The sequence below is a fragment of the Cordyceps militaris genome (genome assembly GCF_000225605.1).
Source record: "Cordyceps militaris CM01 unplaced genomic scaffold CCM_S00005, whole genome shotgun sequence".
NCBI lineage: Eukaryota > Fungi > Ascomycota > Sordariomycetes > Hypocreales > Cordycipitaceae > Cordyceps > Cordyceps militaris.
In genome coordinates, this window is record NW_006271973.1 from 1,230,541 (window position 1) to 1,244,926 (window position 14,386).

The window sequence follows — 14,386 nt, forward strand, 5'->3', positions numbered from 1 at the left end:
TCTTCACGAAATAATTCAATAGCGTGAAAAGTACTCGCGTTGTCGAGTCTCGAATTGAGGAAAACGCCCTCCAAAGGGCAGCTGGCGTTGCCGCTGCATCTCCTCCTCTCTCCTACGCCTCTAGTTTTATTTCTCGCAAACACCTGCTTCTCAAGATATTCTTTTAATAGAGCGGGATTGAAGCATCTTTTCTAATTCCTTAAATATACCTTGAATCTTTAACGCCACCGTCACAGCTGCCAGTCTTCATCAGGCAAGTCAAACTGTTTCTCTTGTCACCAGTGTCCTACAGCCCGATTTCAGGGATACAAATTTCCATCCCATGTCCTAACACAGTCACAGCCATCATGGCAGAAGAGACACCCGATTTGTTCGATTATCAAGATCTCGGCCACCGCTTCCAAGCCGAGATCCAAGCCCGCTTCCTTCCTCTCTGCTCTGAGGAAGAAAAATCACACGTCACCACATATCTCATGCCAATGGTCAAATTTGTCGCGTCCACAGTTGCGCCCTCCCGCCACAATCTCGTCAAAGGTCCAGTCCCTTCCGGATGCCCCGAGACGCTTCGCTGGGCCGTGGCCTGCTTCGTCTTTGGCACAGACAGGATCATGGCATCGCTAAGGTTTGGCGATTGGGTGCGAGCGAACCAAGAACTCCTCGAAAAGTTTCGACTCGAAAAGGGGGCCTGTCTTCCAATGCCCAAGTCGCCCTCCCGTACAAGCCTGGTCGGTGAGAAGCGCAGAACGTCGGGAGCTCACACCGGCGCTGGTGAAGAGGAGGACGACGAGGAAAGAAGCAAGAGGAGGAAGATGAATCCGATAAATTCCCAGTCCCTTCATCGCCAGATTGCACTGGAGAGCAGCGAGGCGGAGATGATAGCCCGCGAGAGTACCGTTGCAAGCCGTGAAGCAGAGATGAAAATTCGCGAGAGTACCGTTGCAAGCCGTGAAGCAGAGATGAAAATTCGCGAGGATACTCTCCAAAGCCGCGATATCGAGCTTAGCAACGTTAAGAGCGCTCTTGACGACCGCCAGGCTGATCTTGGCATCCGCACGACAGCCCTCGAAAGCCGCGAGGTTGAACTGCAGAAACGCGCGGATATTCTTCAAAGCCGCGATATTGAGCTTAGCAACGTTAAGAGCGCTCTTGATAACCGCGAGGCCGATCTTGGCACCCGTGCGGCAGCCCTCGAAAGCAGCGAGGCCGACCTGCAAAAACGCGGGATCGCTTTGCAAAGCAGCGCGGCTGAGCTGGATGAGTGCGCGAGACATCTCCAGAGCCGCAAGACGGCCCTCGACAGCACCAAAGTCCTCCTGGACAAGCGCGAGGCTGAGATGCAAAGTCGCGAGACAACCCTCGCCAATCTCGAAACTAGTCTCAACACCCGAGCCGACGGATCAGGCACCCCAGAGGCCAATCTGGGCCATCGCGGGGCGGCCTGCGACGCGCAGCTGGAGAGCGGACAAAAGCAGGAGAGGCACGAGAGCGAGGCCATCACGCTCGCCCAACCATCCAACCCCCTCGTCGACGACTACATTTCTAGCTACGACGAGTGCTACGACCGCGCGATCCTGGGCATCAACGCCATTCGCGTCCTCATGGATGACGCTGTTGGCGGCATCCAGAACGAAAAGTACCGCCGCGGGCTGGAGGAAGAGTTCAAGGAGGCTGGGCACAGCCTTACCTCTGCGACGAATCGCGGCTGGAAAATCTTTCGATTGCTGGCGGGCAAGTAAGGGCGAGCGGCAGCCATACGTGGCTTGGGTGTACATTTGAAGATGAAAGCTGGGTCGACGGCGATTGCGTGACTGCTTTGGGACAGCTCTGCTGCCGATTCTTTTGGGAAGGCGATACGCCCGGCTTTATAATAAGGGCTTCTTTTCGTTGTATTTTACGTTCGATATGGCGCGATTAGATTGGAGTAGAATTGGGACATAACCGTGACGCGGGATTTGGGTGACAATGGAACGTTTTCGCAGTATCGGCGGCCAAGGCGGAAAATATAGCACAGTCTTATACCTTTAGTCTAAATTCACCGGTATTTCATGCATCTAAGATTCCACTCTATAAAGCGACAGCGTGCACGCGGTCACATCAAGCATAAATCACCGAGTTATGGCAACCACAGGCGCAAACGCATCCATACATTAGACGTTAAACAAGAACAACAATTTTTCTCGCAAATTTGATTCTGCCCACATTATGCCCACTCCTTGCGGAACTTGGTCTCAAACTCCTCCTGCAGCTTTCGAAAGGCCTGGAGCACCTGCATCAAATTCCCATTGCCGTCATCCAACCGAGAAGTTTCGTCACGAGCCGAAGCCGACGAGCTCTCTGTGGTGCTGCCATCATCACTCGCCTCATCTTCCCAGGACTCCACCACAACCTTTTTCTTGCCAGCCTTGGCGTCCTTCCTGTGCGCCGTCACCGCCGGCCGCTCTGCAGAGTCGACATTGGATGACGAGGGCAGCGGCTCTTCATCTTGCAACTCGTCCAGCCGCGCTTGTATCGTATCCTCCGCATCCTGCACATCCATCATGGCAGCGTCATCAGCAGGCCCGTCGGAACGGACAAAGTTCTCCAGGCTGGTGATAATGGTTGCGAGAATGAGAGAAAAGTCCTTGAGCTTGAACCAGACATCACCAGACTTGATCTTGTTGTCGCGCACGAGCGCCTTCAAGTCGCCGTGCTTGAAGAAGTCGTAAATGTAGGCGTTCCACGGCTTGCCGGCCGTGTCGGCGGGGTAGAGGGGAATGTACGGTATAGCAGATTCCTCTAGGAACACGTTGCTGCGTACGGTGGCGCATAGCTCGTGAATCGTGCCGAAATCATCTGTGAATCCGGAAAGTGCCGCAAAGGGTGAGCGCAGCTTTGTGGGTGGCAGATGTGGCACCATGGACTGGTATCCCGGCTCATATGGATGCTGTGGACCAACTTCGTACCCCGTCATAGGCAGCTTTGTGTCTGGAGTTTGTTCTAGATGCTGCTTGATAAAGGTGCTCACGTATAGGCGGAAGATGTTCAGCGTCTCCCGATTGTGCCCTTGGAGCACAGACTCTGCTGCTTCTGGAAGAGGAGGAAGCCTAATCACGGACGGCGACCGAAGTCTGCCCGCAACACTGCTGTGGATGCCGAGGGGGATGCGACAGAATAGGTGTGAAAGTACAAGGACTAGCTCGAGCAAGACAGCCTCTGGTTTCCTCTCAATGGCCTCGCAGACTTGATGGAAGTACCCCTCTTTTAGCAAAGAATGAAACGCAAAGACGGCATTCTCGGTGAAATAAAGGTGGCCCACCAAGCCCGCAAAGTTGAGCGGAGTGCCGTCTTGAGAAAGAAGCTGCTGTCTCCGAAGATACTCAATGGAGAATCGAAGATGGTGCTTGATGGCCATTTGGTCCGACGGGCCGCCCAGATACAGACGGGATAAGGAAAGAATGGAATTGATGGCCCTTGTCGCGTACGCGGAGCTCTTGGTATGGTGCATTAGGCCCAACAACCGGACGACAAGGGTTGTCGAGAGTGGAAAGTGCCCGTTGAGGTCGGGCAGTCGGGACGACATGATTTCGAGGGCGCGGGCCAGTGGCATCCCGACAAACACAACATTTCCGAGAAGATCGAAGCCACGGCGACCGGCGCGTCCAGAGCCTTGGTGGTAGTTGAGCGGCGTGAGGAAGACCGAGTCGCCGAAGAAGACGACAGTCTTGCAAGGCATGTTGATGCCAAGAGCAAGTGTTCCGGTGGCAACGACAACCCGCAAATACCCCTTGCGAAAAAGCATCTCGACACTTGAAATGCAATGTTAGCAAAAAATTATGTTATAGGAGAAGCAACAATGTTTTGGGATAAAGTACTTACATTTGCCGGTAGTTGCGATTCATGCCCGCATGGTGCACCGCAAGGCCTCGCTTGAGGGCTTTAATAATCTTTGGCTGTACGTTGGCCAAAACGAGGCGCTTAAGCAGAGGCTGCAGCTCCGAGTCAGAAACATTCCTCCCATCTGCAAAGGAAAACTGATCTAGGGGTGCGTCGGGGTCGAAACTGTCCCATTTGCTTGCTTCCACGCTCGCCTCCTGCATCATATCCATTTTCGACACTCTCTCATCGTCCTGTCCGCGACTGTTTCCTGACCGTTTCTTGCTCACCGCCGTGCTTGGCTGGGCCTGGGATGTAGTCTTCTTCCAAGCTTCATACCCGGCGAGCTTTTTTGCCCACTCGGGGCTGGACTCCTTCCACACTTTCTCGGCTCGATCCAGCTGTGCGAGGACGTAGACAACGGTCGCCTCGCACGCTTCACGGTCGTAGTTGAAGAGAATGCCGGGAAGAGCTCCTCGGGCGTGTAAATCGGTAAGCATAGGTAGCGCCAATGTGAATAGACGTTGTTTCGTGTTAGTCACTGAGAAGGTGACCTTGAAATCGCTGTCGCTGACATCGACAGGGGTTTCAGGGCTTGGATTAGATAGCTGAGATCCTAGTTCCTGTTGCAGGGCAGAAAATGGCGAATTGACGTCTTGAATCCACAGCTGCAAAACTTTCTTTAGAGACGCCCCCCATCCTAGCACGTCGGAACGTTTGACGATGGCTGGCAAGGCGTTTTCTGGATGTAATGTGTTGTCGACAGGGTAGTCTTTGTTCTGATGCTTTGACATACATCGCCACAGGGACATGCAATCTCTCGGCTCGAGAGAGATGTCGTCGATGGATCCACGATTACTAAGAAGCCCCGTTAGTTAAGATCATCAGAAACGTAGGAATATCGCACTGTCTCACCGATTTGTGAGGCTGACGATGGGATGGATAAAGTCGAAAGACTGTCCTTCTCCCGACCCTTCATCAAGCCCCGGCGTCTTAAGTCCCTCCACTGGCAACAGCCCTCTGAATACAAACAAATTCTCCGGAGGGCGGTACAAAAACTTGCGCAAGTCCGAGTAGCGAGAAGAGTGGACAATCATCTCCATGTCCCGACCCTTGCCTTTCTCGCACGCTTCCAGCCACTGCATAAACTCGAGCGGATTGCCCACCGTGGCCGATAGCGCAATAATCGGACAAGGCGCCAGTAGCAGGAGCTGTTCCCAGACAACGCCGTCCTCGGCCTGGCCGATGCAGTGAATCTCATCAAAAATGATTCTCTTCACCCGCGCCGACCAGGACCTGTCATTCTCCGCATTCGAAGGCGCAAGCAGCATGATCTGCAAAATATGCGGTACCGTCACGAGCACCTGGCAGCCGCTCGGGTTGTTGATTCTGTAATCGCGCGTGTGAATAGCCCATACGGACCGGCCGTCGTGGTGGTATGACTTGGAGAAGCGCGCCTGGACTTCCGCCGCGATCTGGTTGACGAGTGCCTTGGTGGGCGCCACGTACACCAGGATGCCGTCGTCAGTCGACTGAAGGACTTGCTTCATGGCGTAGAATGAAATAAATGTCTTACCGGCCGAAGTGGGTGCCACGACGAAGAGGCTCTTTTCGCAGTCGATGGCGTCGAGCACTTTGCGCTGCCATGCGTCGGGAATAAAGTTCGGCACACGGGCATCGGGCGCCGGATCAAAACTTCGCTCCAAGAAGGGACCGCAATGTTCCAATTGGAGCTCCAGAGGACTTGTGGGTAGATGTAGGTCAGCATCAACGGAGAAGGGCAGCTGACGGCCGTCCAACAGGTGGTTCTCGGCGATGGCGGCCGGCATAGGCATCCTGAAGACGCCAGATAGCTTTTCAAGGAAGCGGAGGCTCTCAGTGGATTGCGCCAGTTTGCCGGCCACGAGAACTTCTGACCACACTTTGGCGAATACAGCCATCCTGAATTTGGCACCTTTTTTCTTCCCGCTATCGCGCAAAATGGAGACAAGAGTCTGGCAAACGAACAAATGCACCTCAGCACCTATGAGACTTCGAGCATCATCAGACAGACTAGACATGTATGCCATGATCTTGTCCAGACGTCGTATAAGATTTCTCTCTGATTGAAACTCGCGACAACGCTCATCCCAGAATGTTATCACAGTACGGGCCTTGCTGTCGAGCTTCTCTCTCTGCACTTTTCGTGCTTCTTCCAAGGCGTTGCTTCGGCCACCCTTGATGGGGTTCTTCTTGTTCTTTGACTGCGAATCATGGCAAAGGGCCTTTGAGCCCAGCTCGTCTGTGACGTGAATCTTGCCCTTGTGCTTGCTGGGATGCGGGTTCCCTCTCGGACCCGTCACAATGGTTTCAGGGTTGATGTTCTTCCCTGCCGAGTTGGTCAGACTCGCCGAGTAGGCAATCGTATCGGCCATTAATTTCTGGTTTCTCTGGCGACTAAAAAAGCCCGCACGGCGAGGTCTAGTCTTTGGATCGACGTGCTTATTGGCATTGTGCCAGTGTGACAGCTCACGGAATACTTTGGAAGTCCCAGCTGTCTCCGCGGTGTTGTCTTTGGCGACGACATGGATTGGCTCCAAAAAGGTGTTTAAATCAGGGTGAGGGTGTTTAAAAGTCAGAACTGTGTCGTCGCACTCTTCCACAGTTTTTCTGAGGTGTGGTAAAGCACAGGTAGAAGTTTGCGGAAGAAACTCGAGAATGTCGACACTCGTGAGCAAATTGATTCGTTCGGCGAATTTTCTGGCCTCGCCCAGGACCGCTGCCGTTGGTTCCAAGCTGAGCAGATTCGCTAGGACTTGACGAAGAATTCGGGAGTCAAAGAGATCAAACACATCCCAGTTATCCTGTCTCGACAGACTTTCGATGTGCGTGGCGCAGATGTCACTAAAGCAAACGAGGAACGCGTCGAGACCTTCCCGCAGCTGTGGTATCAGAGATATCGCCGGACAAGGTCTCTCCGATAGACTGCATCTCTTCAGTTCTGAAATGTGAAGTATGTATGCGGCTGCACATCTTCTCATTATTTTGCTCGCGTCGTGCACAAGCACATTGCAGACGCCGGTGAGGGAGACCAATTCTTTGGTCGACAGTGACGCCTGGTCATCCCAAGGTGACCAATCGCCCACGACGCCTGCCATACGCTCTAATTCATCTACTTGAATAATGTCTCTTCTCGGCAGAGGCGACAGTTTCTCCAGGTCGAGAGTTCCCGTGCTGGCTGATGGTGGAAGCACCGATGCAAACGCCTGATTCAAAGCGCTTGTTAGCGCTCCGTGCACGATTTCTCCACGTATAAACAATTCAAATCCCGCAATGGATGGGGAAGTCTTGACGAACCTTGGAGCTTTTGAACTCGAACGTGTCGATAAGAGCGACACTGTAACCTCTTGAGCCAATCTGATTGATAAACTCCAGATGCCCCCTTGCAAACAGCGACGCGCCCGCGTCAAGACTGAAGCCATCGAGGCACAAGAAGAAACGAAGGGAATTTGTGGCCAGGTGCTTTTCAAACTCGACACTTTCGACAGTGGGAAACTGAAAAGATATCTCGTTTCCAGAGAAGTGATGCTTGAAGTGTTGAATCAAGATGGCCCGTGTCAGGCGATAGAAGCCGGACGCGGTGGGAGAGGAGTCTGGCGGGATGCAAATCCGTTCATGGCTACTGAACCAAACAATGTGAAATTGGCATCCACGCCGCTGCAAATTCCAGAGAAATGTCTCAACCGCGTGGATGGCATGGAGTAGCTGGAAGCCGTCTAGTCGTGATTAGCATCGCTTTTCCGATTTATCTTCTTCTTCCGAGGTAAAGGTATAGAAACTACAAAATGATATAGCTTTGCATACCTTGATCGCTGACTTTTGCCTCGGAGAGGCAGTGCGTCAAAAGAGCCTCGCCGTGTATGGCAAACAGCTCCTTGCCAGCAAAGTCGCCGATGAGGTCAACCCGAAGTGGTCGCAGCGTCTGATACCAGGCCAAGAATTTTTCGTCACGCTTTTTAGACTTCATTGCGGGCAATAAAATAAAGATGGAGGAGGAACAAGAGAAAAATGTTTCATCAGCGCCAAGGCGGACTTGAGACGTTGTGATGGTGACTCTGTGTTGTTGCGATGAGCGCGCAACCCTGCCCGAAAAGTTGCCCGGCAGGAAAAGCACTTTATAACTTTCAATTCAAACAAAATCAGTCCCAGTTTATCAGGCGTGAAAGAAAGTACTGGCGACGGGGGCAATTCACCTGACCTTGCATTCACTCCCCCCCAATGCTGCAATCACTTCCGCAGGATGTGACTCACTCTAAGTTACTTGAATCCTTGATTCATTATTCTTCGAGAATATGCCCCAGTCCAGTACATGATCTGAGAGAGGAGAGATGCAGCCGTTGGGTGTCATGCAGCCGCCGACAACCAGTTAGGCAGCAAGAAGTGGTGGCACACCTGGTCACCTAATCGGAGGCTGATCCGATCCATGTCAAGAAAATTGCATGACTGTCCATCACTGGCGCTGGTTCAAGATTATGGGCTGCGCAATGGTATATGCAGACGAGTAGGCAAGTTCGATCGGTTCCACCCACACCGCCAGCCGAAGCGACCACGGATGGCTGCGCAAGTGCTGTGAATCTCGCTGCACCGGATTCTGTACGGGCCATATTTGTTGAATTCGTATTCATACGGTTCTATTGCATCGTTGTATTCGCGCTTCTCTGCGAGATGGCTTCGTTACTACCTGTTGCTGTACCTCGGCGACTTGCATGCTGATCGGGCTGCTATTCCACAGCTAGCGACAGTTGTCTGGTTGCGTTATCCATCGGTGACTGGTAGATAAGATGGCTGGCCTGAGGGCGAAGAGCACCCAGACCGTCATGTCAAGTAGCCATACCACGCGTTAGATGGAAATGCCTTGCACTCCAAAGCGGAAAAGGGACGCAACAAAACACTGTAGTAGCGAAGTACGCATGTAGTTGATATTGGCTTTATAGAAATGATGCAGCCGGACAACTGTATGATCACTAATCTCTGTAGCACCAAATTAGCAGTGCAGGATGCGGTAATGCCGAGAGTCATCAACGATCAAGAACGTTCGAATACATTCTTCTTGCCCAGATGCAACATCTAGATTTTAAGCCGATAGCTCGTATTCGGGCTCGAATTGCCGCAACCGGGCCCTTTTTTTCCCTCTGCAACTATGTTCTCTATCCATGTAACACTACAATCCATCATCATTTCCCGACATAATCCATCTCAAAAAGACAAGGCTAGTCTATATCGACGAATGCATCAAAGTCGCCCTTATACTAAGTTATTCAAAACCGCGCGGCGCGCGAGGACAAGTATGTTGTATTGGCGACTTTGCTGTGGTGTTGTTTGTCTTGACTGGCACTAGAACTATTTACAGTGGCACGCAATGCCCTGTTAATTCCGCCGCCGATCGTGCCGACGGGCTTGGCCGAGCGCCACAGCCAAGCCGCTCACTGCCAACCCTCGAGTGGACAATAATGAAGACCATTATACATGAGAGAGACGCGCAACCATAAAGGAGGCATTCCACGGTTCGACAATGCAGCGCCTCGTCAGCCTATCCTCGCGCTTCCTGCTTGGACTCACTCTCGCGATAATTGTTGCATGTTGCGAATGCCACCAAAAACACGGAGCTAGGAATTGGGTTCTCGTCATGCCTCCCCCGCACTTTGGCAAGGAACCTGTGTACTCGCACATCTGGACGAAACAAAAGTTCCAGACGGGCTTGTACTCGCACATCTGGATGAAACAAAAGTTCCAGACGCCTTCCTGATGAAGCAAGTCAAGCCGCTCGTGACAGGGATCATCCGTAAGAGCACGACATCGTTTTTCTACGCCGTACCCCGTCACAATCAGCCATTCCACGCAGCCTTACTTGAAAGCGTCGTTCATGACGGTCCACCGATATGAGAGGCAAACTAATCAACGTAGAGAGAATTCCATGGTTGGTCCACTTCCGAGCTCAAATCCAGCATTTTCGCTGCGATTGCGTGATGGCCCAGAATCCACACTATAGCAACACTTAGCTTCGGGCTAGTTCTGCGAGTTGCATTGTCAGCCGTTGATAGGCGTTTCCTCGACGGTTTCCGTGCAGATATTCTTGGGATATATACCGGCGGTCCCCCGGCTCCATCGTCCCTCGGCGAGTTACTCCCGTCGTAAAACCAGGTATATTTCGACGTTTCACTGCGACATGGCCGAAGAATTGGGCGAAAAACGCCCTCATCGCATAACAGAAAGCGACGCGACCATTATCACTGCCGAAGCGGACGCGCCCATTGTCCCGCTAACCGAAGCCTCAGACAAGGACGATGGTGGCTTCCAGATCGACCTCGAGTCCAAGGACGTAGAGAGTGCCAAGACGCGTCTGTACACAATCACCAACGAAAAAGGCGAGGAAGAAAATATCCCCGAGGACGACCCGCGCATCAGCAGCATCCCGAGCTATGTGCGCCGCGTGGTCAACTTGACGGATGACCCGGCTGAGCCGACCATGACGTTTCGCTACTTTCTGTTGACGATCCTCTTCGTCGCGCCAGGCGCTTTCCTGTCTCAAATGTCGCATTTCAGAACCACGTCGGCACCGTATAGTGTAAGTGGAACAGATGAGCATTCAACCAGCTGTAAGCTAACCGTCTGTAGGTCTTTTTTGTCCAGATTGCGTCCAACTATGTCGGGAAATGGCTGGCGCATGTGCTTCCGGCGTGGGAAATCAAGATTCCTTTTACCAAAAAGAGCTTCAACCTCAACCCTGGCCCGTTTAGTACCAAGGAGCATGTTCTTGTAACCATCTCGGCTGCCAGTGGTGCGACTTACAAGTACGTTGCACTGGGAAGTAAAAATCCCGGATCACTAACACTATTATTAGTCTTGGATATACCCCGATATCAATGTCGGAGCTGTACTTCAACGAGCCTGTGAATGGGGCCGTCGCTACCTTTTTTATGTTGGCGATTACCTGGACGGGCTATTCGTACGCAGCCCTGGCCCGGCAATTCTTAATCTATGACCCTCAGTATCCTTGGTACGTTTCAAAAAGCCTACGTACCAATTTCATTTGCTGACATGTCATTCTAGGTTCCAAGCGTAAGTTAGCTTCGATTCGCGGACCCGTTCAGTACTCATCATATCTAGGCTGTGCCAAACAGCTCTCTTCGAGACGCAGCGGAAACAGAGAGAGCACCCGACGCCCCTCTCCCGCAAACAAATGAAGGTCTTTTTCGGCGTCCTCGTTGGCATCATTCTCTGGCAATTTCTGCCCGAATTCGTCTTTCCTTTTTTGGGCTCGCTCGCCTTTCTCTGCTGGGTCGCGCCGCACAACGCGACGGCCAACTTTATCGGCAGCGGTTTCGGTGGCATGGGCTTCCTCAACCTGTCGCTAGACTGGTCGAGTATCTCGGCGGGTACGAGTCTGTTTTTAACCCCGTTCTGGACGCAGGTCATCATGTTTGCTGCTTTTGCGGTGAGCTGTTGGGTCATCATCCCAGCCGCCAAGTTTGGCAATATTGCGACGTGGAACCACGAGCTCATGTCCAACCGCGTTTTCCAAAGTATGTGTTTATTTATGGAGCGTGGTTTCACACAGAGCTCAGGGCTAATGTGACAAGAAAACGGGACCCGATATCCTCTCGCCCAACTACTGACTCCCGAAATCACCCTGAATAGGACAGCCTACGAAGAATATGGTCAGCTGTACTCTGGACCACAGTACCTTTGGAACATGTTTTTCGACTACGCCGCGTACACTTCTGCCATTGTCTGGATTATTCTCTTTGGCCGTGACCAGATCAAGAGCAGCTGGGACAAGTTCAAGGAGCGGCGCGGCAGCAAATCGGCTGGCAAGATTACGGAGCAGTACAATGACCAGATCAACATTCTACAGCGTCGCTACGACGAGATTCCACTGTCTTGGTTTCTTGCTTTATTTCTGGCGTCGTTTGTCATCATGATTGCCATTCTGGCCAAGGGGCTCTTGTTTGTGCCAACGTGGACGTACATTGTGGGCATTTTGACCGGTGCCGTCATTGTCATACCGTTGGCGTGGCTGTATGCGCTCTCCAACTTTCAGCTGCCGATTGGGACAGCCAACGAACTGTTTTACGGTCTGATGATTTCGAGCGTATCCGGTCATAAGAATCCTTGCGGGGCTAGCACGTATGGTGCTATTGCCGGTGATGCATGGTATCGGGCGCAACTTAATTTGCAAGATATGAAAATAGGCAAGTAATTTCTTTGCCTCTCGATTTCGTCCCTTCTTTCATCATATTTTTTCTCTCCCCATACATCAACGCTTATACCCACAAATACTCTCGAGCCCGCAGTCTCTAACGTCAAGACACAGGGCACTATATGCACGTCAGCCCCAAAGCGGTATTTCTGAGCCAAATCATTGGCACCCTGATAGGAATCCCTATCAACTATGCCACCATTCGCTGGGTTCTCGACACAAAGCGAGAATACATCTCCGGTGCCAAGGAAGATCCCACCCGACAGTGGACCGGCCAAGCCCTCGCGGGCTACCTTTCCAGCGGCGTGCAGTACGTCCTCATCGGCCCCAAGGAGCTCTTCAAGCAGGAAATCTACAAGCCCGTGCCCTACGGCTTTCTCGTCGGCGCCATTGCGCCCATCATCATCTACTCGCTCCACAAGTTGTTCCCGCGGGCCAAGTTCCACCTCTGGAACACGACCATTTTCTTCTCCGGCATGTCGTCCTTTTACGGCAACATCAGCACTGGGTACACGTCGAGCTTTATCGGCGGCATCGTCGTCATGTACTGGGCCTTTCGGTACCGGTACGACCTTTGGGCGCGCTGGAACTATATTCTGGCGGCCGCGTTTGACGCGGGCTTCAACTTTAACATGCTGCTTGTGTTTTTGTGCTTTGGCGCGGGCAAGATTGTGGCCATGCCACACTGGTGGGGAAATAACAAGGAGAGCAGCGAACGATGCTTTGCTCTTGATAGCTAGGAGTAGTATATTTGGAGTAGACTGTCTACCGTAGTGTACGCACAGGTTGATTGAGTCTTTCAATGATTTGTCCATGAAGGAATCTTCATAAACCTGGTGCGTATTGTGGGAACCTAGGACCACTGCTGCACAGCTAGAATCTACGCAGAGCAGAGCAGAATTGAATGGGGGACAAAGGAGACTTTCAAACCAAAGACGACAAATTGGCCATAATTATGTCTAATACAATTCGAAATCATGACATTCGGGAATAGTGCACTATGCTGTAGGTGGTGTGGTGGCACTGTTGAACAGTACAGGGTACTTAAGGTCAAATTCATGCCAGTAAGGTGTGGATCCCGCTTTTGCTTCAACGCGACAGGCACCTTGTAACTGATGCTCTAACCAAAAAGTGCTTGATCCGCTTTCGTGGATCTACTGGGGCGATCGGCTAGTTATCGCATCTATGGGTCCTAAAATAGTTCAGCACGGGTTGCATTGAGCCATTGAGCCTCCTTCTGTTTTATTGAGGAGCCGATCAGACTCGCTTACGCGTTTCTCAATTCTCAATGGTCGATCGGGGCTGTGTAGATTCTTACGTCATCGGGTTGAACTTTTGTTTGCGTCCGAAACACCGTCTCGGAGAAATCTCCCATGCTGCATCGTTTCACATTTACCACTTTTTGCCGCGAGCCTTCGTCGCTCATAAAAGGCGCGTCGCAACGTTTGTCCACCTTGTCAGAATCCTCCCCACCACGACATGATTACCGACGAAGATCGCGAGATCCTCGGCGCCCAGCCGTTGACGGCCTGGGATCGAGTCAAGATGATTGGCATCGTGGCCCTTTTACGTGAGTGCAGATGTACTTTTTCTATTTTTCGATGGTTTCTTTACCGCAGTGCAAAATACTGATACTCTCTGCGACGACAAAAAAAAGCCATCGCATTCATTTACCAGCTGGTCCGGTTCTTCCTCCCCTCGCACCCGCAGCGCAGCCTTCACTGGCGCCAAAAGGCCATGCTGGCCAGCATCCACGCCGCCAACGTGTTCCAGAGCCAGAAGCGCATCAGCTACGCGGGCAGCCACGTTAAGACGACCGACGAGCTGCTGCGCGCGTTTGTGCGGAAACGTCGCGACCGCATCCAGCACCGCGAGGTCGCCGTGCCCATCAGCGCGGCCGCGGCGACCAACCCCGCCACCGGCCGTGCCGTGCCGTCGCCCACGCTTCACTTCCTGTCCGGGCCGTGGCTCGGCAGCGGCGACGGACCTGTGCTCTTCTACGCGCACGGCGGCGGCTACCTCGAGCCCGTGGTGCCCGGCGCGCACATTCCCCTCGCGCGCAGCATGGCGCAGGCCTGCGGGGCGCGCGCCATCGTCTTCATCGCCTACGCGCTCTGCCCGGAGGCGCAGTACCCCGCGCACCTGGTGCAGGTTGTCGAGGCGATGCGGTTCCTCCTCGAGCGCGAGGCGATCCCGCCGGGCGAGCTCGTGCTCGCGGGCGACAGCGCGGGGGCGCACATGATGGCGTCGCTGCTCGCGCACATGGCGGCGCCGGCACCGCACGTGCCGCCGCTG

General features: G+C 52.9%; 4 protein-coding genes across 4 annotated transcripts in view; 3 read left to right on the forward strand and 1 right to left on the reverse strand.

The window, feature by feature from the left end:
• Positions 1-347: 347 nt before the first annotated feature.
• On the forward strand, positions 348-1,736 carry CCM_06754 (Neuroblast differentiation-associated protein; the record flags this gene model as incomplete). The annotated part of the gene is made up of 1 exon (XM_006671894.1): positions 348-1,736. One exon carries the CDS (start codon positions 348-350, stop codon positions 1,734-1,736), a length of 1,389 nt encoding a protein of 462 aa, XP_006671957.1.
• Positions 1,737-2,200: 464 nt separating this feature from the next.
• CCM_06755 (DEAD/DEAH box helicase, putative) lies at positions 2,201-7,858 on the reverse strand (the record flags this gene model as incomplete). Its single annotated transcript, XM_006671895.1, has 5 exons — positions 2,201-3,785; positions 3,856-4,710; positions 4,768-7,097; positions 7,189-7,607; positions 7,696-7,858. The coding sequence occupies 5 exons, from the start codon at positions 7,856-7,858 to the stop codon at positions 2,201-2,203; spliced, it is 5,352 nt and encodes a 1,783-aa protein (XP_006671958.1).
• Positions 7,859-10,057: 2,199 nt separating this feature from the next.
• On the forward strand, positions 10,058-12,831 carry CCM_06756 (oligopeptide transporter, putative; the record flags this gene model as incomplete). Its single annotated transcript, XM_006671896.1, has 7 exons — positions 10,058-10,456; positions 10,507-10,682; positions 10,733-10,888; positions 10,942-10,950; positions 10,999-11,414; positions 11,472-12,087; positions 12,225-12,831. 7 exons carry the CDS (start codon positions 10,058-10,060, stop codon positions 12,829-12,831), a joined length of 2,379 nt encoding a protein of 792 aa, XP_006671959.1.
• Positions 12,832-13,570: 739 nt separating this feature from the next.
• CCM_06757 (uncharacterized protein) overlaps positions 13,571-14,386 on the forward strand; it is a gene marked incomplete at both ends in the record, with an annotated part of 3,371 nt that continues 2,555 nt past the window's right edge. Inside the window, 2 exons of the mRNA XM_006671897.1 lie at positions 13,571-13,661; positions 13,749-14,374. Of these exons, the coding sequence (XP_006671960.1) occupies positions 13,571-13,661; positions 13,749-14,374 (717 nt within the window). The remainder of the gene's footprint in view (positions 13,662-13,748; positions 14,375-14,386) is intronic.